The following is a 23,211-nucleotide window of genomic DNA, read 5'->3' on the forward strand; positions in this document are numbered from 1 at the left end:
AGGAAGACAAATGTGTTAACATTCATTTCAAGAGCACTGCTGTAAAAACTCAAGGATGTAATGTTGAAATTTTATAAAGCACTGGTGAGACCTCACTTGGAATATTATGAGCAGTTTTGGGCCGCTTATCTTTGAAAGGATGTGTTGCACCTGTGAAGGGTTCAAGGGAGGTTCATGAAAATGATTCCAGAATTAAATGGCTTGTCATATGAAGAGCATCTGATGGTTCTACATCTATATTAACTGGAATTCAGAAGAATGAGGGGTGACCTAAGTGAAACCTATCGAATGGTGAATGGCCTTGATAGAGTGGATGTTTTTGATGGTGGAAATGTTTAAGATCAGACGATATAGCCACAGAATGGAGCAGTGTCCTTTTAGAACAAAGATGAGGAGGAATTTCTTTAGCCAGAGCATAGTGAATCTGTGGAATTTGATGCCTCAGGCAGCTATGAGACCATGTCTTTATGTATAATTAAGGCAGAGGATGATAGATTCTTGATTGGTCAGGGCATGAAGGGATACAGGGGTGGGGCAAGGCAAGAGATTGGGGTTAAGGGAAAATTGAATCTGCTATGATGAAATGGCATAACAGACTCAATGGGCCAAATGGCCTAATTCTGCTCCTACATCTCATAGACCTCTGGTCTTATGTTAAAGACCTCACCCACCCCAGCCACTCTCTCTTCTATCCCCCGTCATCGGGTAGAAGATGCGAAAGCCTGATAACTGGTACCACCAGGCTCAGGTACAGCTGCTACTCTGATGTAATAAAACTATTAAATGGTATGATAAATTGGACTCCTGACCTTGTTATTATCTTGCACCTTATGTTTTACCTGCACCGCAATTTGCCCGACACCGGCCCCCTAGGCCTGAGTCGACGTAGTAGTAGTAGCAATTTATCTGTAGCTGTTCCACCTTATTCTGCATTGTTATTGTTTTATCTTCTTTTAACTCAATAACGACCCGTATGAACAATACGTAAGACAAATTTTTCACTGAAACTCAGTACATATGACAATAGTGAACCGTCCAATTCCAACGCCAAATATTAGATACAGCTCCACCTGCCGTCCAATGGCTACCACCACACCGGATGAGGCGCCCCTTGCCGGGGTCTTGCTGTCATTGCGGCTGGCGAGCGCGGCGCCAAAGCTTTGGCCTTGCCAATCACTTCTGGGGTCGCGTATTGTCGCTCGGCTTCGTACCCCCGTGATTTTAGCCAGTCGAGAGCGATGTTCGTGGCTCGAAGCATCGCGGCTGATCATAAGGACCTAATTCACGATGTCTCCTTCGATTTCCACGGACGACGGATGGCGACCTGCTCCAGTGACCAGAGCGTGAAGGTGGGGGAAGCTGCGGGCGGTATCAGGGCCTGGTCCATGATTCCCGAGCCTTGCCCGGACATGTTCCCGGTCGCTGACTGGGTCTGACTCCTGGCCTGGGCCACGGCTACAAGGCAAAGACCTTGCAGAAAAAATACTCTCCGGGAGTCAGTCAGTGGGATGTGCCGGGTATGGGGTGTTTTCACGCGGCTGCCAGCTCCAAAGCAGGCCAAGGCCGATGAACATGAAGACTCGGATTCTCTTAAAACCCTATTGTATACCAACCTATAGCGATAGAAATGTACTGTCATCTAGTCCACTTACCCCACCCCACGTGTAGCAGTTTCCACCGTCCTCTTCCTAAAACACCTATCTTCAGACCCAACAGAGTTTGCCTTCGCTTTTCACCCCACAGGCCTCTTTATGAATGCGATCTCATCTCAGCAATCTCATCTTCTCACTCTCCTTTTTGCAAGGACCGACCACTCTTCGTGACTCCCTGACCTGCCCATCCCAAATCAAAACCGCTCCCCATTGCCTGGAACCGTGGAAGGTGCAATACTTGTCCTGTGGACCCCCCCACCCCCTCCAAATTATCCCGGCATCTAAACAGCCCTTCCACGGAGGGAAATTATTCAGCATTCAGGGAATGTTTGTGGAGAGAGAAAAAAGTTCGCGCTTAAAGGTCATAAAACAAACTGCTGGAAGAATTTGGTAGGTGAGGCAGCATCAGTGGAGGCAAAGAATAGGTGACGTTTCAGCTTGAGAGACTGTGTCAGGTCCAGGTGGAAGGTTTCAACCAGAAACTTGGCCTTCACTGATGTTGCCTGATCTGTTGGGTCCCTCCAGCAGTTTTTTTTTGTGTTCCAGGTTGCATCTGCTGTCTTGTATCTAACATGCAAGGTCCATGACCTTTTACATTGGTTCAAATGTTTTTGGTCTTATTACAAAAATAATGGGGCAGCATCTGCACACAGTGGTGTTTTTCAGTCAGGTGGTGAAAGGTCCATTGATGCTAAAGTCATGCATAATTAAATATGTTAGTAAGGAATCAGTGGAATTGCTCCTCAAACCAGAATGGTTCAAATAGTCCCTGATGTTGTTAGGAGGAAAGAAATAAAAATGGGATACGGAGAGGTAGGATGAGTGGACAGAAGTTGGCAGGCGAAGTATACTGTGGGGAAATGTGGTGTAATGTTCATTATGTGCTGTGTCATATGACGTGGGCAATCAATGACTTTCCATAACTGTGATTGTTCTTGGCAAATTTTTCTACAGAAATAGTTTAACATGGCCTTTTTTCTGGCCACTGTCTTTACAAGACATTTTCAATACTCTTCAGAGATGGTCTGCCAGGCGTCAATGGTCATATAACCTGGTCTTGTGGTATGCACCAGCTGCTCATACAACCATCCACCACCTGCTCCCAGCGCTTCACGTGACCCTAATCGGGAGGCTAAGCAAGTACTACACCCACCCAAGGATAACCTGCAGACTAGCAGAGGGAGGAGCGCCTTACACCTCCTTTGGTAGCAACATATCTCCACCCTGCCACCCCGTATACATTGGAAAAAGGAATGACAAAACTAATGGATTTAAGTACAATGAGATTACAATACAAAAACAATATGGGAAACCTTGTGCATGAATCAAAAAGGGTAAACATGCAAGTACAGCAAGGAATGCTTTATTTCAAGGGTATCAAGTACAAAAGTAGGGAATTTTTAGCAGAACTGCACTCATTGCTGAGGAAAAGAGTGGTATATTTGTACTGGTGGTAATCCAGTAAAGGCTTAAAGATGTTGGTTCCTGGGATGAAGAGGTTGACATTTGAAAATAAATTGTGCTGATAGTTACTTGAGTTTAGAGGGATGAGAGATAACCTTATTGAAATATTTATTATTCCAAGTGTTTGGCGAATGGATGCTGAGAGATTGTTTCACGCTAGTGAGTTTATCATAAAATTAGAGGGCCTAGTTTCAGAATAAGGGATCATCCATCTCGGAGGGAAATGAGGAGGAAAATGTTCTGTACCCCAGAGTTATTAAAACAAATTTGTGAACTCTGTTGATTTGTGGCAACTGTACAATGAAAATATATAAAATTGCTATAAATTAACAAATAATGTAAAAGAAAATAATAATGAGGTAGTGTTCATGGACCATTCATAAATCTGATGGTGGAGGGGAAGAAGCTGTTTCTGAATCATTGAGTGTGGGTCTTTAGGCTCCTGTTCCTCTTCCCTGATGGTTGTAACAAGAGGAGGGCATGTCATAAATGGTGAGGGTCCTTAGTGATGGAAGCAATCTAACCTGAAGCATCACCTCTTGAAGATATCTTCAATGCGGGGATGGTTGTGACCATGATGGAGGTGGCTGAGTCTGCAGCTGTCTGCGGCCTGTTATGATCCTGTGCATAGGAACTTCCACACCAGGCTGTGATGCAACCAGTCAGGAAACTCTCCATCATACATCTGTAGAAATCTGAAACAGTTTTTGGTGACATACTAAGTTTTCTCAAACTCCCAATGAGCTAGACCCATTGGCATGGCTTCTTCTTGATTGAAGCAATATATTGGGTCCAGGATAGATCGTCTGAGATGTTGATGCCCAGGTACTTGAACCTGCTCACCCTTTCCACAACACAAGAGGTACTTTGGATGCTGGAAATCCAGAGAAACACACAAAATGCTGGAGGAACTCAGCAGGTCAGGCAACGTCTATGGAGAGGAATCAGAAGGTGGGAGAGGAGGAGGAATACAAGCTGGCAGGTGATTGGTGAAATCAAGTGAGGTGGAAGGTGGATGAGGAAAAGGGATGAAGTAAAAAGCTGGCAGGTGATAGGTAGAAGAGGTAAAGAGCTGAAGAAGGAGGAATCTGGAGAAAAGAGTGGACCAGGGAAGAAGGAGGGGCACCAGAAGGGTGATTGGTAGGTGAGGAGAGAGAAGAGGTAAGAGGGAAATCAGAACGGGGAAAAAGAAAGAGAGAGGTGAGGGGAAATGACCGGAAGTTAGAGAAATCAATGTTTATGCATCAGGTTGGAGCGCTACCCAGATAGAATGAATATGAGGTGTTGCTCTTCCAACCTGTGTTTAAGCTCATTGTGGAAGTAGTGTAGAAGGTTCTTGTAGACATTGACGATAGAGAAGTAGCTGATGGAGTCAGCCCAGAAAAATATGAAATGATTCACTTTGGAAAATTGAATTTGAAGGCAGAATACAGGGTTACTGGCAGGATTAAAAGCAGTGTGAAGGTACAGAGGGATCTTGGGGCCCATGTCCATAGATCCCCTCAAAGTTGCTGCATAAGTTGATACGGTTGCATATAGTGTGTTGACCTTCATTAGTTGGGGGATTGAGTTCAAAAGTTGTGAGGTAATGCTGCTCTATAAAACCCTGGTTAAGATTACAGTTGGATATTGTGTTCCATTCTGGTTGCCTCGTTATAGGAAGGATGTGGAAGCTTCAGAGAGATTTACTAAGATGCTGCCGGGACCAGATCTTCTGAAGATAGGCTGAGTGAGCTAAGGCTTTTTTCTTGGGAGTGAAGGAGGATGAAAGGTGAACACGGTGATAAGGAATAGAGTTGATGGCCAGAAACATTTTCCCAAGGCGGAAATGGCTAATACAAGGAAACATAATTCTAAGATGATTGGAGGAAGGTAAGGCGGGGGTGATGTCAGAAGTTCTTCACATAGAGTGCGTAGGCGCATGGAGTGTAGTGCGAAGAATGGTAGTGGAAGCAGATAGATTAGGGATATTTTAGGGAAACTCTTAGATATATCATGGTTGATAGAAAAATGGAGGGATATGTAGAATGGAAGGGTTAGATTGATCTTAGAGTAGGTTATAAGGTCAATACAACATTGTGGGCAAAAGGGTATGTACTGCACTGTGCTGTACTGTTCTATGTTCTGTTATGGTTGAATCTGCTGCCTGGCATTTAGGAGTGAGAAGTGAGAGCATGCCTTCCTTTTCTGAGAGCATGCCTTCCTTTTCTTGCCTCATGGAGAAATAAATGACCGCAGATCAGGAAAATATGCTGCAACAGTATCCTTTGCTTCTCCGGTAGCAAATTGTAATGATTACAGGTTGCACATATCTATGTGATGTACCAACCAGTGAGATCCCATTTCAGGAGCTTCTTATGGATAAAAGTACTACAGGTTTACACCAGGAATGACTAATGCTGTCTGCGAGTCGATTGAATGTGTCCTTTTAACCTATGCTGCACTCATTTGGCAGGTGTGGGACAAGAGTGAAACTGAAGAATGGCACTGCACAGCGAGCTGGAAGGTAATGGGATGCTCCCTGTTGTTTATGAGACATGTATTGCCGTGTACTCCAGTTGTAGATGTTACTATGTGTATGCATTACCCACGCATGTATGCCTTTAAATAGTATTCACATAATGAGCTTACAGGTGGAAGAAAATGCTAAATGTTGGTCTCTTCTAATTTTTGTAAATTGGTGATCCTTTTTACTGACTTGTAAATATTCTTTAAATACTTCACTGTTCTTTGAATTGATGGTAGTTCTTTAGATAAATCTATAATTGAGCTTTTCTGTAATACTGAGTCAACATCGATATGTTTGACACTATTGTTCACTTAAATAATCCTGGTAAACTATTATTTGCGAGGGAATAGTCCCTCATGTCAGGAGCTAAGAGGCACGTGTTGATGCTCTCTTTAATTTATTTTTTCTTCTCCCTTTTTGCTTCTCTTCTTTGTAAAAATCATACACACAATGGCTCTGTTGTTGTCTAGATTGTAGTGAGGGTGGGGTGATTGATGGTGATGTGTGCACACGAACATTGTGGTGCATAGATGAGAATGCTGGCCTGCTGCCTTGTCTTGTTAAGAATATCTCCCATTTCTTGAGAGGGAAGGAAGAAACCTTTTAATAACTAAAATGGCTGCAGCTTGAATTGATTAAATAAAAGTGAGATGACAAAGGGAAGGTAAGGGAGAAAGGAACAAACAGAAGAAGGACACGTATGTGAATGGGCTTGAGTATTGCTGATTTGTATTTCTCCCCATTGCCTTGACTCTTTTTGAACAGTTTATCAACCACCCTGAAGGATTGGCCATTCCCGGCCATCTGGATTAGAGAATCCCAATTAATCACAACCATTAATGGAAAAAGTTTCTCCTTGTCTCAGGCCTAAAATGCCATGCCCGTATCCTGAGATTCTGACTCCTCATTTTAGACTCTCTTACCAAGGGAACTAGCCTCTCTACATATCTATTTGTCACTTATAAGCTTTCAGATGACCAGAGTCATAAATTGTTTTTGTCTCCATAGATGTGGCCTGACCTGCTGAGTATTTTCTGTCTTCCTTTGTTTTTCTTTTGGATTTCTAGGACTTGGTTCGTGAACTATACCATCAGTTTCACTTAAATTTGTATGTATTTCAATGAAATAATTTCTCATTCTTCAAAACTTCAGAAAATTAAGACCCAATCAACTCAGATCTTAGACATAAGACCATAAGATATAGGAGCAGAATTAGGCCATTTGGCCCATCATGTCTGCTCCACCATTTCATCATTTTTCCTCAGCCCCAACCACCTGTTTTCTCTCCGTATCCCTTCATGCCCTGACCAATCAAGAATCTGTCGACCTCTGCCTTAAAAATACATAAAGACTTGGCCACTACAGCTGCCCGTGGCAACAAGTTCCACAGATTCACGTCTCTGGCAAAAGAAATTTCTCCTCATCTCTGTTCTAAAAGGATGGCCCTCTATTCTGAGGCTGTGTCCTCTAGTCTTAGACACTCTTACCATAGGAAACATCCTCTCCACATCCACTCTATCAAAGCCTTTCACCATTTGATAGGTTTCAATGAGGTCATCCTTCATTTTGATTTCTAGTGAATACAGTCCCAGAGCCATCAAGTACTCTTCATATGACAAGCTGTTCAAAGGTTTCAAAGGTACATCTAATGTCAAAGAAATGTATACAATATACATCCTGAAATGCTTTTTCTTTGAAACCATCCACGAAAACAGAGGAGTGCCCCCAAAGAATGAATGACAGTTAAATGTTAGAGCCCTACAGCCCCCCACCAGTTCCTCCCCACACACAAGCGGCAACAAAGCAACGATCCCCCCTCCCCACCAGCAAAAAAAAAGCATGGGCACCCACCACCGAGCATTCAAGCGTAGAGCAAAACAACAGCAAAGACACGGACTTGCATTACCACAAAGACTACTCGTTCACCCAGTATTCGACATACCACAGGCTGGCTCCCTCTCCCTCTCCCTCTCCCTCTCCCTCTCCCTCTCCCTCTCCCTCTCCCTCTCCCTCCCCCTCCCCCTCCCCCTCCCCCTCCCCCTCCCCCTCCCCCTCCCCCTCCCCCTCCCCCTCCCCCTCCCCCTCCACCTCCACCTCCACCTCCACCTCCACCTCCACCTCCACCTCCACCTCCACCTCCACCTCCACCTCCTCCTCCCCCTCTCCCCTCCTCCCCTTAATAAAGGAGAAAGAGTTGTCTCCGTTTCACAGTGAGAGGGGAGAATAACAAACAACTTGTAGATTTACGATGTTAAAAGTCCATTGCGTCGCTTTTTCTGAGTTCTGTGCCCAAAGATCTTGGGTCTCTGGGCACACAACCAGAGATCTTCCGTCTCTCATGACACACCGATTTCCTGTCGGGACACCGACCTTCAGTCCGCCCATCTCCAGAGCCCTGAGATCCTGGAACTCCGAAGGGGAGCTAATCTCTTAGGCCACATCCTTGGCATATCAAATAACGGCAGGTCGTGAAACCCCAAGAGCTGGTCCCATTCCTGCAAAGAACCGAAGTCAACGTGCTACTCCAGAGTAGGGTCTTCAAAAGAACCCTGAAAGGGAAAATTAGAGATATTAAAGATGGAAATAGAGCTGTTTCTGAAGGTGCAAGCAGAGGAGTTGCCGTTAGGTGCCATTTGTCTCCTAAGCTGCAGTCTACTTGATGAGACTATGTTAGTATGCTAGCAGATGAATGAAATGGGGTGGGAGAGGCTTGTGTGGGATGTAAACATGGACCTATACTGATTACATGGGCTCAATGGTACATTTCACTTCTATCTTACCATTCTACCTTGGATCATCATTCTAACTTGGATGCATATAGTTGGAGCACTCTGCTTTCCAGGTCTTAATAGAGATTATTATTAATGTAAACTCCTTTTGTAGACACACAGTGGATCAGTATGGCGAGTGACATGGGCCCACCCAGAGTTTGGCCAGGTGCTGGCCTCTTGTTCATTTGATCGGACTGCAGCTGTGTGGGAGGAGATCGTGGGAGAGTCTAATGACAAACTGCGAGGACAAAGTCATTGGGTGAGTTTGGATCTTTTCACCACCAAATCAAATCTTGTGATCAAATTACTTTTGCCTCATATACACAGTATTCTTGCCTGTTCAGACTTAGAGCCAAATGGTTTTGACAATTTGGGTTAATTTTCGAAGCAATTGTAGACACATTACTGAGTGTACTTTATTTCCAAGAAAATGCATTATTATCTGGCACACAAAGTTGCCAAACCAACTTTGATTTTAACTTTGTCCAACAGTTTCCATCTCTGCTTATGTAGCTGTGAATGAGTGAGGCTGTTCTTGCAACATTTTCAAGTTTACCTTTTCACAGAACTTTCAACCCTGTATTTTAAGAAGGTTCTAGCACAGCAATCAAAACTGTGCTTCTTTGAAAGCAACTTGATTTACTCATTTCTCATGTTCCAATATAACAGAAATGTATTTGTTTATGTTTCTCCCTCAGGATCCAATAACCAACCTTTTCTTTAGGTTCATTTAGAAGAGTATCATGAATTTTTTTAGCATTGTGAGGTAGAAAACTGCAATTAAGATGTTATTAGCAACTTGCATATTAATAGAATTAAATGCCTGCTTCCAAACAGGTGAAGAGGACTACACTAGTGGACAGCAGAACTTCAGTGACAGATGTGAAATTTGCCCCAAAGCACATGGGCTTGGTTCTCGCCACCTGCTCTGCAGATGGGGTGGTGCGGATATATGAGGCCCCAGATGTCATGAACCTGAGTCAGTGGTCCTTGCAGCATGAGATCTCATGCAAACTGAATTGCAGCTGTATTTCCTGGAACCCTTCCAGGTGAGGAAGTGCATGTGCTGACTGGTTATTTACACTAAAGCACTGTTCTGTTATTCAAGTCATGTTAACTGAACCAGACAGTCTGGTTGTGTAGAATCGGCAGTGATTGCAACCCATATTCTCATTGATTTGAAAAAATTAATTATTTTAACAAACCAAAGTGCAGCCTTCAAATACGGTGTAAGTTAGCACACAGACTGGACCTTTCCTTGAAAAGATATATAGTTTATGTGAAACACTCTGGTTCTGTCGGCTGCGTAAGTCTTGGGAAGACAATCTCCAGCCCCACCAAACGTGTGAGATTGAGGTGCAAGCCCACCCCGAAACCCCCCATTTGTGTGGATGTTGTGTGATTTATTACTGTTACAAATAAGTGCCACGAAATAACGGACAGTACACAGCTTACAATTAAACAATTTAGCTTTATAATTCTTAATTTGACTAAAGGGTAAGTAAAGAAAAAGCAATAACAAAGAAAAGGGCCCATTTTAATGAAGCAGTCTAACGTGCACAAGTTGGAGCGCACGGTTTCCCCTTCGCTGATTCTCCTTTGATCTCCCTGGGCTTCGTCGAATCATGGCCCCACTCTGGGTCGAGTCCTATGACCTCTTCTCTTTGGCGTTTTCCCCTTTCATCTCTGGCCCAACAAAAGACCCAGGTCACACCGGTGTCAAGCACACAACGTGAAAACACACTCCCTTCATTGGACGGCTCACATTCCAAAGCACCCGTTATCTCTAACCATAACCCAAACACGGAAAGACCATTATGTTGGCAGTGAAACCTTTCCCAGGTGTTATATGTATCTTACCATGTAAAAGTCTTGGTCACATATATATAGCTAGGGTGCCTAAGACATTGGCACAGTACTGTACTTGTCAACGTGGAGCACTGAGCGAGTTTGTAAATCTGATGGGAGCAGAGAATGTAGGGAATGGTGAGGGTGGAATGCTGTGGGAGGGGTGTGGGACAGGTGGCAGAGAAGGTAGATACTCCCAGTCCTGAGATACGAGGCAAGGTCATTTGATTCCAAACAATTGATTTATTGATTATTTCAGTATGTCTCTGGTGCTCCCCACTTTTTCAGTTCTGAGACCGATATCAGAATCAGGTTTATCATCACTCACCTATGCCATGAGATTAGTTTCCTTTTACAGCAGTGCAACACATAAAATTACTGCAATACTGTGTAAAAGTCTTAGGCACCCTAGCTATGCACCTAAGACTTTAACACAGTACTAATAAAAAAAATACGTACGCACACACACACACAAAAACACCTTAAAGTTTCTCCAATTCTGTTTCTCATTACAGTTCCCGTTCTCATTCGCCTATGATAGCAGTGGGAAGTGATGACAGTAGCACAAACATTGGTGGCAAGGTTCAAATTTATGAATATAATGAAAACACCAGGTATGCTATGATACAGAGCGTTATAGAAATAGTTTTTGATGTTTTTCTAACATTCTTTCCTTATTTTTAATGACAACATAATAGCAATCTTGTTGGGCTAGTGATCACCAGGTACAGTTTAATAATCCAGAAACTTTAATTCAGACCTCACCATGTTAGATGTGGAATTTAAACTCAGTTAACAAACGCATGTGGAATAAATAAAGCTATTATGAAGAATAAGCATAAAACTATTAGATATTTAGAATTGTTCATTGATTCTCTTTAGTAAAGGAAATCTATAGTAAATATATATCTGTTGTGTTGTCATCCGTAGTGATGTGGTTACTCCCAACTGTTCTCTGAAATGGATGAGCAGATCACTATGTACAATGGGAGCATCTTCACCAAGTGTGCTGTGACACTTCAAGAAGTTTGGTCACCGCCACTTTTTATAAGATCATTTGGGAATGGGCGGTAAACGTAGGTTTTTACCTGGAATTATGACATCCCAAGAATTAATAAGAAAAAGGAAAGATATGTGCTGGAAGAAAGATTGGTGGACAGATTTTGTATTAAACAGCCAGGTGTTCACAAAAAAGAGTTCCACGAACTTCCCCTACCCAATCTTAACCTTAGTGCCCTTAAAATGAAGGAAGAAAACACAGCATCCAGGTAAATCTATTGAGTCACCAAAACAAGTGCGATCTCATAGAAATGAAGCCCACAGTCAGGATTGAACACTGAGCCTTTAGGGCTGTGAGGCAGTGGAGCTAACCACTTTGTCACCCATTAGCAAGCAAAGATTCTCATTAATCGGGCCTCTGGAAATCAATTGTAGCTTTATTTCACTTTTGTCCCAACTGGTGTCAATTTAAAGCAAAGGATATTGATGAAGTGTTCCAACCATAGAGCCCAGAATCTATCCTCATTTCAACAATGATTTTTTAATGTTGTTTCTGCCTGGCCCTGTTGTCTTACTGAACACTGGCAAGATTATAACAAAGCACAAATGATAAACTCAGTAACATTGTGTAATTAATAATTATAACTTATTGTGTGGGTATGATTGACATTTCCCCCAACAATAATGTAGACAATGCATTTAAAAATAAGGTGGTACTGCAGTTCATCTAAGTTTTTAAATCTGCAGATTTTGTATGTTTTAAGTGTATTTAAAGCATTTAATCTTTTGAGCCACATTTTGTCTTTTTTGTTCTCCAATGAGTAAAATAATTTTAAAGTTATGCACTTGGTCCATTAGTTGAGAATTGAGTTGAAAAGAAAATTGGTACAAAGAATAAATAAAAGAATTCTAATTTGATATTTTGTTTATATTTTAGGAAATATGCAAAAGCAGAAACCTTAATTACTGTTACTGATCCTGTGCATGATATTGCTTTTGCTCCAAACCTTGGAAGATCATTTCATATTCTTGCAGTAGCAAATAAAGATGTTCGAATTTTCACACTAAAACCATTAAGGTAGGAAATACTTTCATCCTAATTTCATCATGGCACCATTATGAACTTTAAGTTTCTTTGAGTGAGCAAAACTGATGTTATCTTTTTAAGACTGATGCATGTTGTTTCTTCCTGATCTTTCTGTACTTATCTTTTGACTTCTAACCAGTTGCATAGACAATATAAAGAATGCTATTAAATGTTCATCATCTTTTCCCACAGAAAAGAATTGAGTAGTTCCGGAGGCCCAGCAAAATTTGAAATTCAGACTGTGGCACAGTTTGATAATCACAATTCTCAAGTATGGCGTGTCAGCTGGAACATCACTGGTACAGTTTTGGCATCCTCTGGAGATGATGGATGTGTCAGATTATGGAAAGGTGATCTTTAATTTCAAAGTCCAGTTAAGTAGTGTCACGGACCCCGTGACGGGGATAAAGAAACCAGCAGAAATAGAAACCACTTTGTAGTCTAGTATTGCTAATAACTAATAATATTTATTAACAACAATGCAATACAGTAATATCAAAGTAAATAAATCACAGGTTAGCAATGAATATATATATATGTATATATATACGCAAATCAGTAAGTGTGGAAATATATGTATGAAAACCAAGCTTCTTTAAGTCTGGGGGTAAAAAGATACAGTCTTACGATGTTGAGTAAAGTTCAGTTCAGTTTGTGGTATGTAGTTGAATAGTGATGTAGAGAGAGAGAGAGAGAGAGAGAGAATAAGTTGAGTCTTCAGGTGAGCTGTTGCCGTCGATCTTCTTGTCGTCCTCTGAAATCCTTCACAAGTCACCAACAAAGGGGACCGAATTTCGGTGTGGTGGAGCTATATACCCAGGCCAGGGTCGGACACATGGACAACTCCCCACCAGTCTTGCCTTTGAATTTTCACTGGCAGAGCAGTTGGATCAATCCGCCTGATCGATCCTCCAAAACCCACTTTCTCTGCGGGCATAACAATGCGCATTCAGTGTCCGGATCATGTGTCTGAGGTCTGTATCATCTGACCTCCTACTTTATTTCCCTGTGCTGAGCATCACCTGTCATTCAAAGAGTCCCACCTTCCTTTGTCTGTAAAGAAATGCAAGCAGGCAACAAGTCCTTGAAAGTAACATCAATAATGTGCTGTTGGTCACCATAGCAACCTTCGAGCTGCTCAGTATTATCTCCAAAGTTACCTACTGTGCCCTGACGTGACAGTCCAACTGTCAATCTTCATCTCTCTCTCTTTACAAAACAAACCATTGATGATAAATAACTCTCTCTCTGTCTCTCTTCAAACAGTTAATAGGCACTCCTGGATCCCCTCACAGTAGTCTATACAGATTTATTTTCTCTTGTTTATTTAATATTTGTCTTTGGCCTCTATCAGTTGCCTCATGACGTTCCTGGTGAGCAATTCAGCTGTAGAGTTATAGGATAAAGCAGAAGAAACATTACATGTGAGCATGATGCTCGGGATTATGCCAGGAAAAAGTGACTGGGTTTCCGGTCCTGATGACACTGCTATTTGGGGTAAATCTGAGCAAGTGACAAATTCAAACATGGCCTTGAACCCAATGTGGAAAGTCTATCTGCACTTAATTTACTTGCAAAATAATGAAGACCCAAGTCCTCAAGAGAAGAAAATAAAGTTGAATTAGTAAGAGGCAAAAGAACTATTAGAGGCAATGGGTGAAGGTAAAAGGAGAACTCCTGGCTAATAGAGTAGTACTTGGAAACTGAGACCAGTGAAACATATCTGGCCAGCCCACCAGTTTTTATTCTACTTTGATTGGAATAATTCTCAAAATAAACGTAGATTAATGAAGTCAGATGGAAAGTAATAATTGAAAGGCAGAAGCTTCCTCAGCCCACTGCTGCTCTATCTTTAGGTTTTGCTATCTCCTGACCCCACAATTCCATTGCTCTCATGGCCACTTTCCCATTTCCATTTAATAAATTTGAGTTCTGGTCACCCATCACCCTCAACTTGCTGACCTTTATTGGGTATGATTCCAGCAGTGCCATGAATTGGGGAAAAAATATCTGTAGTTAAATCATTTCATCTCCTTACCTTCCCTTTTTTCTGTAATCTCTTTTAATTTTCTGAAAAACCTGGTCTGACATCCTCAATTTTGATTTCCTCTCCATTGGTCCTGTACACTGGAATTCCTTCCTGAAATCTTTGGATAGAGTTTTGTCCTGATTTGTGGCTCGTCGTCACTACAGTGTTAAAGGTAGATTTTTAGAACAATGGTATTACTGAAGGGTTGAGAACACATAGTTCCCCTAGGAGCTGCATGAAATGTTCATTTGTGTTTGCTAGGGATTTAGAATCCTTGAAGTTTGAAATGTGAAAGACTAAAGTTCCAGTGCTTTTAATTTTGCAGCTAACTATATGGACACTTGGAAATGCACAGGCGTATTGAAAGGAGATGGAAGTCCTGTAAATGGTGCTTTAAACCAACAGTCTATGGGAATTCTTAATCCTTCTGCAGTGTTAAGCAATTCATCCTTGCAGAATGCATTTAATGGATCATCTGCTGGAGGGAGGTAGGTTGATGGTCCCTTCAGTTCAGATCCTGAACTGAAATGTGGACACCAGGTCACACTTTGGAGGGTAATAAATTTCACTTAACTGTTGTTTATCCAATGTGAGCTAGTAACTGAGCGCAGCAATCTCATGTACACCAGGTACAATTAATCAAAACCTGCAACAAATACTCATTGGATTCACTGCACTTTACATCTTTACTCTCAGGCAAGAAGTTCTCTAAGATACAATGTGCGTGATGATGTGAGGAGAAGGTGGGTGGTCATCAGGATTTTGGGCACTTGGGAGTCCATTTTTACAATTGCTGCTAGGTGGTATTAGCCATCCTTGGCCATTTTCTGCACTACGAAATTGAACACATTTTCTTTTTGAAGTTGTGTAATCATGCTGCTGCTGCTACTAAGAGTATTGAGAGAAATTTGTGAATAGACCTCTGATTCTAGCGTAATTTTAAAATTGCACATTTGTGGTCTTAAGTTCTTCAAATATGGTGACAAGTTCATTTCAATGATGAATACAGCCATAACCACATACTAAGTACCATGACTTCTCAAGATGAAGATATAACAATAGAAATTGAGTGCTTTACTTACTGCATGGTGTCCATGGGTTATTTTGAATGAGTGATGTATGTATCAAGATAACAAAACATTTGAAATATTAAATGAATAAAATTCTATCAAATAACAGACATCAAACACTGTTTTGTACATTTGTTGCAAAAACTGGAAATTTTTCATTGCACACAATGTCCATTTTTAATTCAAGTCCTATTACAATTACAGCATTACTATGAGCTTGTGCCTAAAAGAGTAAATTACTTTATAGGTTAATCTGTCTAGTTGTAAATCAAACCTCCAAGATATAGATAGCAGTGGTCTAGGAATTTACAGCAAAGTGTATATATTTTTAGGATTTGGGTTAAATGTTTTTCCTCCACTGTCAGGAGTAGTCTGCTTGCAAATGAATAGGAAGTTACTCTGCCGGGAGCCCTGTCCAGATTCCCCTTGTGAATCCAGGAGGTCGTTATTCTCCAGGATTAAAATTATAATCTGTGAATTTGCTAAGGGGATTTCTGGAGCTTTGATTAGCCACTCAATACTTTAACACTGAGTTAGCAATAATTCTCCTTAAAATTCGGAGAGACGACTTTGTTTCCAATGAATGTTTGAAATTTGGATGCAAGGTCCTGTAAAGTTTATCGTAAATCCATATAATGTTCTTGAGGAAATCTAGACACAAAACAATGTAAATAAAATAAACAAGGAAACAAATTTCTCAAATGTTTTAAACTTATTTAGTGATCTTAAACTAGTTAATCTCTTCTGTTATTTTCTGCAGGCTCTTCATTAATATCTTGTGGCCACATTGAAGTGGTTTCATTGAAAATAAATAGCTTCTCAATCAGGAATGTTTTTTTGTTATTTTGACCCAGATTAATATGCTGCTGTTTGAGTGCTATTTTGTATTCATAGGGAAGAAAACAATGTTTTTTTCTATCCCTAGTTGTCTGTACTTGTTCAGTTAACTTACTTGAGAAGTAGCTTTTGATTCCTTTTTGAGGAAATCTACATAGTTTGGTTAAACTTAGAATCTTGGCAGTGTGGGAAAACATTAAGAGTAAACGTGGTGGTTCAGGGCATTAATTTTCCCAGCCTTTATTCTCCTGGATTTAATGCTTTTTGAGTTTGTAGTTGTGAATATTACTTGCATCTTAACAATATTTACAATAATTTTCCCAAGAAATGATTCCAGAGCTATCAGAAGATAATTTGTGATCTTCTACTTAATTGTACAAATGAAAGATTAGAGAATAAGTTACATTTCAAACATCTTCGTTTCCCCAATCCAAAAATTACGAACCAATTGTTGGCAAATATGAAATGTGGTTAAAGCAAAGGTCCATGTGTTTTTTTTCTTTTAGGAAACTCTGATACATCTCACCTCTACACTCACAATGCCCTTTTCAGCAGAAAGAAAACACAACTGATCTCAAGCTAACCGGAGTAACCTTGCTGTTTTGCTGCTTGTTGCATGCACACAGGAATGGAATGTGAACTCCCTTCACCCTTCCCCAGTGACAACTGATATCTCCAAAGACCAACCTGCTTGCTAATAACCTTGGATGGAAAGCTTCATAAAATTAAATATTTTTTCTCCCTGTTAGTGTTTTTGTTTTGAACAGTTGGCACCAATGTACAGGCAGCTCAAAGGAGAGGCAAAGAGCTTTGCACTGTAGAAGCAGCCTTGAAACCTAATTTTCAGCTTTGGAAGCTATATATAACATTCAAATGACCAAGATTACAGAGAATTCTTCAAACTGAATGAATAGAATTTAAATTGATTTTGTGTTATGGTACTCTTCTAAATAGTGACTACACATATGATGCAGTGACCACTCTGGTGTTACACATTGAAAGTACTGTTGAGGATATATAACCCCTAGCAGATATGTGCCATCTTCCCAGTGTGGGACCAAGAATGTTACGTGTTCCAATTGGAACAGGTTAAATAAATTGAGGTTTACATTGTCAGTATTGTGTGTACTCGTTTTTTTAAATCATCGTCATATTTCTAATTTCCTATTTTCCTTTCTCCAAACTTTGGTAATACTTATTGATTAATAATTACTGTGTTTACATAATTTATGAACTATTTGAAAATACAAGTAAAAAGTAGTTAAAGATCATTGAATGGATACATTAAATTGCCTTACGTGGTTACTTTCCTAACCAAGTCATGGTATTTTACTTTTATTATTTTAGGCATTTGTATCTTTCATTTTCTTGTATTCACCATATTTCTTTGTCTTTTGTTCGTTTGTCCCATTTTTCTCTCTCGCCTGTCTTCCTCTACATCGTTTCAGGCCTTTCTTTCCCACTTCGGACCATGCTAGGGCTGGATCGAGATGGTCCAGTTATGCCCAGCTTCCGCTTCCTCCTCCTCCTCCTCCTCCTCTTCTTCCTCCTCCTATGGCAGAACAGTCTTGTGATGCTGACACAACCCATCTTCAGTATCGTAATTCTCAAAGTCGTTACTCCAACAGATCGCTTAACTCCTTACTTGAGAATGAGGGGGTGCAATAAAAATGTCTACTTATGCAGAGGTGATAATTGTGTATGTTTCTGCTAACTTAATTTTACTCACACTTCTAATGTACAGAATAAGTTTCTCAATGGATAGTTTATTAGCTTAATCAATATTTGAATTACAGAACTATGTAGTTGATCTGATGTTGAAAACCTTATTAATTTAATACTATCAGAATACTTAAGATTGAATCAGAGTCAGGTTTATTAGGCTGCAATTGACGACTGTATTCAATGATGGTTGGTAGACCAACTTGTAGGTGTGCCTTAAGAACAATACTTACAGTGAAATGATTTTTAAAAAAATTTGGATAGTTCTGTTTTATAAGGGAATGTTGGGAGAAATGTACATTTTGAAATTATTTGACAATTTTTTTGTAAGACTTTGTGTTTTTTGAGAAAAAATTCTATGTTTTAAATATGTTTGAAACCACACAAGGAGTGATGCATGCAGTGTGTTTGCAGGATGACTGTATAAGCTGTGCTCATATTTGACATTCCTGTATAAGTTTGAGCTGAAATACGCCACCTCGTTGCCTGGGGTTTGACATATTTAACCAGAAAATGGATTGAGTGTAAAATTTATTATACAGTTTTGATAAAATAATAAAGGGAATGCAAAAAAACCTGACTCTTTTATACTTTTTGCATCAGTAATCAAGCAATTGAATTATTTTCTCTCTTGGAATAGATTTTACTTATTCTTTCTCCCTTAACTGAAAATGAGTATTATTAAGTATGCAAATTCCTTATGGGACTTGACAGGGTAGGGGCAGAAATTATGCTTCTCCTAGCATAGGGTATCTGGACATTGTGGGGCAGGGGGAAGGAGGTACAAGTCTCAAAATCTGGGGTGGCCATTCAGGAACAATGAACAGTGCTGGAGGATCTCATGGGGTGGAGGGGGGAAGGAATTATCAATGTTTCAGTACTGAGAGTGAAGAGGGCCATTTAGGGTTAGGCTGAGAAGTAATTTCTTCATGTAGGGAATATTGAATCTTTGGACTTCTCTGCTCTGATATTAAGGGTCAGCGATATGGTGCTAGTACAGGGATGTGGCTCTGAAAGAAAGATCAGTCTGATCATACTGAATCCAGAATGTGTTCTGATTCTCATGTATTAGCAAGTTAGCAGTAAATGAATGTATTTGATTGAATCACAGACTAATTTCAGTATCCCCACATGCAGAGTAAGAAGTTGACAAAAACAAAAAGTTGTCTTTGTAAAATTGTATTTATATGTAAGTATTGAAGTACTTTAAAAAGTGCAACGTTTTACCTATTTAATATTGAAAATAAAGATTGCCTGAAACCTGGATCAGATACCTTTTATTTGTCATATCTGTTGGATATTGTATACCACAAACTTGGGGGTGGGGTGGGGAACAGAAAATGCTACAAAAGGTTCATTGAGCAATATGAAATAATTCATGATGGATGCTATAAGACCTGGGATATGGATTATGTAGGACCAATCAAGGTAGCTTGTTCATCAAGCAACACACATCAAAGTTGCTGGTGAACGCAGCAGGCCAGGCAGCATCTCTAGGAAGATGTACAGTCCTGACGAAGGGTCTTGGCCCGAAACGTCGACTTTACCTCTTCCTAGAGATGCTGCCTGGCCTGCTGCGTTCACCAGCAACTTTGATGTGTGTTGTGAGAGAAAGAATGTGTGCATAAAAATAAGTAACAGATGGGGTACTTGGGGGAGGTGGGGCCTTAGCGGAAGTTAGAGAAGTCGATGTTCATGCCATCAGGTTGGAGGCTCTTCAGACGGAATATAAGGTGTTGTTCCTCCAACCTGAGTGTGGCTTCATCTTTACAGTGGAGGAGGCCGTGGATAGACATGTCAGAATGGGAATAGGATGTGGAATTAAAATGTGTGGCCACTGGGAGATCCTGCTTTCTCTGACGGACAGAGCGTAGATGTTCAGCAAAGCAGTCTCCCAGTCTGCGTCGGGTCTTGCCAATATATAAAAGGCCACACCGGGAGCACCGGACACAGTATATCACCCCAGCCAACTCACAGGTGAAGTGTTGCCTCACCTGGAAGGACTGTTTGGGGCCCTGAATGGTGGTAAGGGAGGAAGTGTAAGGGCCTCTTTCTCTCGCTCTCCTTTTTCTCCCTCTGTCCCTCTCACTATACCCCTTGTCCATCCTCTGGTTCCCCCCCCCCCCCGTCTTTCTTCCCGGACCTCCTGTCCCATGATCCTCTCGTATCCCCTTTTGCCTATCACCTGTCCAGCTCTTGGCTCCATCCCTCCCCCTCCTGTCTTCTCCTATCATTTTGGATCTCCCCCTCCCCCTCCCACTTTCAAATCTCTTACTAGCTCTTCCTTCAGTTAGTCCTGACGAAGGGTCTCGGCCTGAAACGTCGACTGCACCTCCTCCTAGAGATGCTGCCTGGCCTGCTGCGTTCACCAGCAACTTTGATATGTGTTGTGAGAGAAAGAATGTGTGCATAAAAATAAGTAACAGATGGGGTACTTGGGGGAGGTGGGGCCTTAGCGGAAGTTAGAGAAGTCGATGTTCATGCCATCAGGTTGGAGGCTCTTCAGACGGAATATAAGGTGTTGTTCCTCCAACCTGAGTGTGGCTTCATCTTTACAGTAGAGGAGGCCGTGGATAGACATGTCAGAATGGGAATGGGATGTGGAATTAAAATGTGTGGCCACTGGGAGATCCTGCTTTCTCTGACGGACAGAGCGTAGATGTTCAGCAAAGCGGTCTCCCAGTCTGCGTCGGGTCTTGCCAATATATAAAAGGCCACACCGGGAGCACCGGACACAGTATATCACCCCAGCCAACTCACAGGTGAAGTGTTGCCTCACCTGGAAGGACTGTTTGGGGCCCTGAATGGTGGTAAGGGAGGAAGTGTAAGGGCCTCTTTCTCTCACTCTCCTTTTTCTCCCTCTGTCCCTCTCACTATACCCCTTGTCCATCCTCTGGGTCCCCCCCCCCCGTCTTTCTTCCCGGACCTCCTGTCCCATGATCCTCTCGTATCCCCGTTTGCCTATCACCTGTCCAGCTCTTGGCTCCATCCCTCCCCCTCCTGTCTTCTCCTATCATTTTGGATCTCCATCTCCCCCTCCCCCTCCCCCTCCCCCTCCCCCTCCCCCTCCCCCTCCCCCTCCCCCTCCAACTTTCTAATCCCTTACTCACTCTTCCTTCAGTTAGTCCTGACGAAGAGTCTCGGCCTGAAACGTTGACTGTACCTCTTCCTAGAGATGCTGCCTGGCCTGCTGCGTTCACCAGCAACTTTGATGTGTGTCTCGTGAAATACTGTTGTTTTACGGCAGCAAACGCAATTACGTCACAGCAACGGGCCGCGCGCCCCAGGCGCCGAAATATTTGGCGCCGTCATGTGGTTAAACTCGACCGTTTGGTGGAAGAATTGCTGCGCATGCTTACATCGACAGAGCTCGTCCCCTTCGAGCTGCGCATGCTTACATCGACAGGGCTCGGCCCCTTTGAGCTGCGCGCCTTGAGCACCGCGAGTCCGGGGCCTACCCCCGAAGGAGTTGCTTACTTGGGCGCTTTGTTTATAGCATCACAAGTAGTTATTGATCTGATGAATTTATGTAAGTATTCCCTGGGTTAAACGTTGTACTTTTGTTAGAAACCTCTCCAGACTTTTTATTGTTCGGTGTGCTTTATTCCGCTGCTCAAAACTTTTGTGTATATAATGTAAAGGCTAAAGTGTACGGATTCGATTAGAGATTGAAGCGCGATACACTTTATAGTATGGATAAAGTGGTTACAATGTAGAAAACTCTGTATGAAAGGTTGGTAGGAGTAGATTCGACAGTAACATTCAAAAGAATTAGGTGAACATTTGATTAACAGAAACTTGTAGGAATGCGAGAGAACAGGAAGGGGGGATCAACAGGACTAAGGCAGCCAGGTGCTCCTGTACTGCATTATTTTGTGCTTCTGTTAATATTGGAATTAAAAGACATATAATGAAGCCCTGATTGTATGTTCTGTATGTTTTCTGTATTTTACGAAGTACTTTGGAATTGTTAAACATTGTTGCAAGGGTTTAAGGATAAAAGTTAATATTGTTGATATAGCAGCAAGCAGTTTTCTTTCTGAGCCAAGTTGCTTCAGAAGCGTAATCCTAGATGTCAAACCTTATTGGGTAGATATTTGGAAAGACTTGGGTCAAGAGATTGTCTTTTTGAAAGAAGTGTGATTGATATAACATTACATGTTGTTTGCAATGCAGTTCGCAGTGGAGTCAGTTGTGAGTGCAAGTTGGTCCGTGAAACAGGACCCCAAATTTGGGCCACTGGTATCATCTGGTGAGAATAATTCTTATAGTGATTTTTGGCAAGGTATACACCTCTAGTGCTAATGCGGCGGTGGTAGCTTTCTATTAAGAAATAGAAGTAGCATACACTGGAAAACAGCAAAACAAGATGACCATTTAGTTAGTCCTCAAGACTGTGAATCCTGGAAAACATTACTTGAAGCTGCCAAAATGAGGAACTATACCCTTATTTTAGATGTTGCTAAAGAACTTGGAGACAGGCAGGTGATGGGGCAAATTTGTAGCTATTGGGATGAGTTGCAGTGCAATAAAGTTGCAGTGAAATCAAAGCGAAAGGTACCAAATACTGGTCTTAAGGTGTTATACTTAAATGCACGCAGCATAAGGAATAAGGTGGATGATCTTGTCGTACAGCTACAGATTGGCAGGTATGATATTGTGGCCATCACTGAGACGTGGCTAATGGATGCATGTCTCTGGGAGCTGAACGTCCAAGGATACACAGTGTATCGGAAGGATAGGAAGGTAGGCAGGGGGGGAGACGTGGCTTTATTGTAAGAAATGATATTAAATCATTAGAAAGAGGTGACATAGGATCGGAAGGTGCAGAATCTTTATGGGTTGAGCTAAGAAATCACAGGGATAAAAGAACCCTGATGGCAGTTACTTATAGGCCTCCAAACAGCTGCAGGGATGTGGACTACAAATTACAACTGAAAATAGAAAAGGCTTGTCAGAAGGGCAGTGTTATGATAATTGTGGGGGATTTTAACATGCAAGTAGATTGGGAAAATCAGGTTAGCACTGGATCTGAAGAGAGAGAATTTGTAGAATGTCTGCGAGATGGCTTTTTAGAACAGCTTGTTGAGCCCACTAGGGGATCGGCTGTACTGGATTGGGTATTGTGTAATGAACCGGAGGTGATTAGAGAGATTGAGGTGAAGGAACCCTTAGGAGACAGTGATCATAACATGATTGAGTTCACTGTGAAATTTGAAAAAG

At 41.6% G+C, this 23,211-nt stretch overlaps 2 protein-coding genes and 1 long non-coding RNA gene across 12 annotated transcripts in view; 2 read left to right on the forward strand and 1 right to left on the reverse strand.

Moving 5' to 3' along the window:
* The first annotated feature begins 1,109 nt into the window (after positions 1–1,109).
* Positions 1,110–19,249, forward strand: seh1l (SEH1-like (S. cerevisiae)). 2 transcript variants are annotated; one of them, XM_072258481.1, is made up of 9 exons: positions 1,110–1,349; positions 5,572–5,622; positions 8,509–8,655; positions 9,234–9,445; positions 10,760–10,858; positions 12,181–12,321; positions 12,523–12,680; positions 14,685–14,847; positions 17,715–19,249. In XM_072258481.1, the coding sequence occupies exons 1-9, from the start codon at positions 1,239–1,241 to the stop codon at positions 17,932–17,934; spliced, it is 1,302 nt and encodes a 433-aa protein (XP_072114582.1). In that variant the 5' UTR covers positions 1,110–1,238; the 3' UTR covers positions 17,935–19,249. The 2 variants fall into 2 exon arrangements, with proteins under 2 accessions (XP_072114582.1, XP_072114573.1); XM_072258472.1 differs by lacking the exon at positions 17,715–19,249 and adding an exon at positions 16,773–17,700.
* Positions 12,814–21,328, reverse strand: LOC140197904 (uncharacterized). 2 transcript variants are annotated; one of them, XR_011886050.1, is made up of 3 exons: positions 21,099–21,328; positions 14,369–14,517; positions 12,814–13,716 (listed from the first exon to the last, which is right to left on the reverse strand). It is a non-coding gene; the product is annotated as an uncharacterized lncRNA (long non-coding RNA). The 2 variants fall into 2 exon arrangements; XR_011886051.1 differs by lacking the exon at positions 21,099–21,328 and adding an exon at positions 17,645–19,165.
* Positions 21,212–23,211, forward strand: part of cep192 (centrosomal protein 192) — a 228,056-nt gene continuing 226,056 nt past the window's right edge. For 4 of the 8 annotated variants that reach the window (XM_072258373.1, XM_072258382.1, XM_072258388.1 and 1 more), the window contains exon 1: positions 21,227–21,517. The gene's annotated coding sequence lies outside the window, so the exon portion shown is untranslated. Of the gene's footprint in view, positions 21,518–23,211 lie in introns of all 8 variants that reach the window. The other 4 variants (XM_072258416.1, XM_072258424.1, XM_072258457.1 and 1 more) reach the window with 3 other exon arrangements.

This window comes from Mobula birostris, chromosome 1 (assembly GCF_030028105.1).
Source record: "Mobula birostris isolate sMobBir1 chromosome 1, sMobBir1.hap1, whole genome shotgun sequence".
NCBI classification, from domain to species: domain Eukaryota; kingdom Metazoa; phylum Chordata; class Chondrichthyes; order Myliobatiformes; family Myliobatidae; genus Mobula; species Mobula birostris.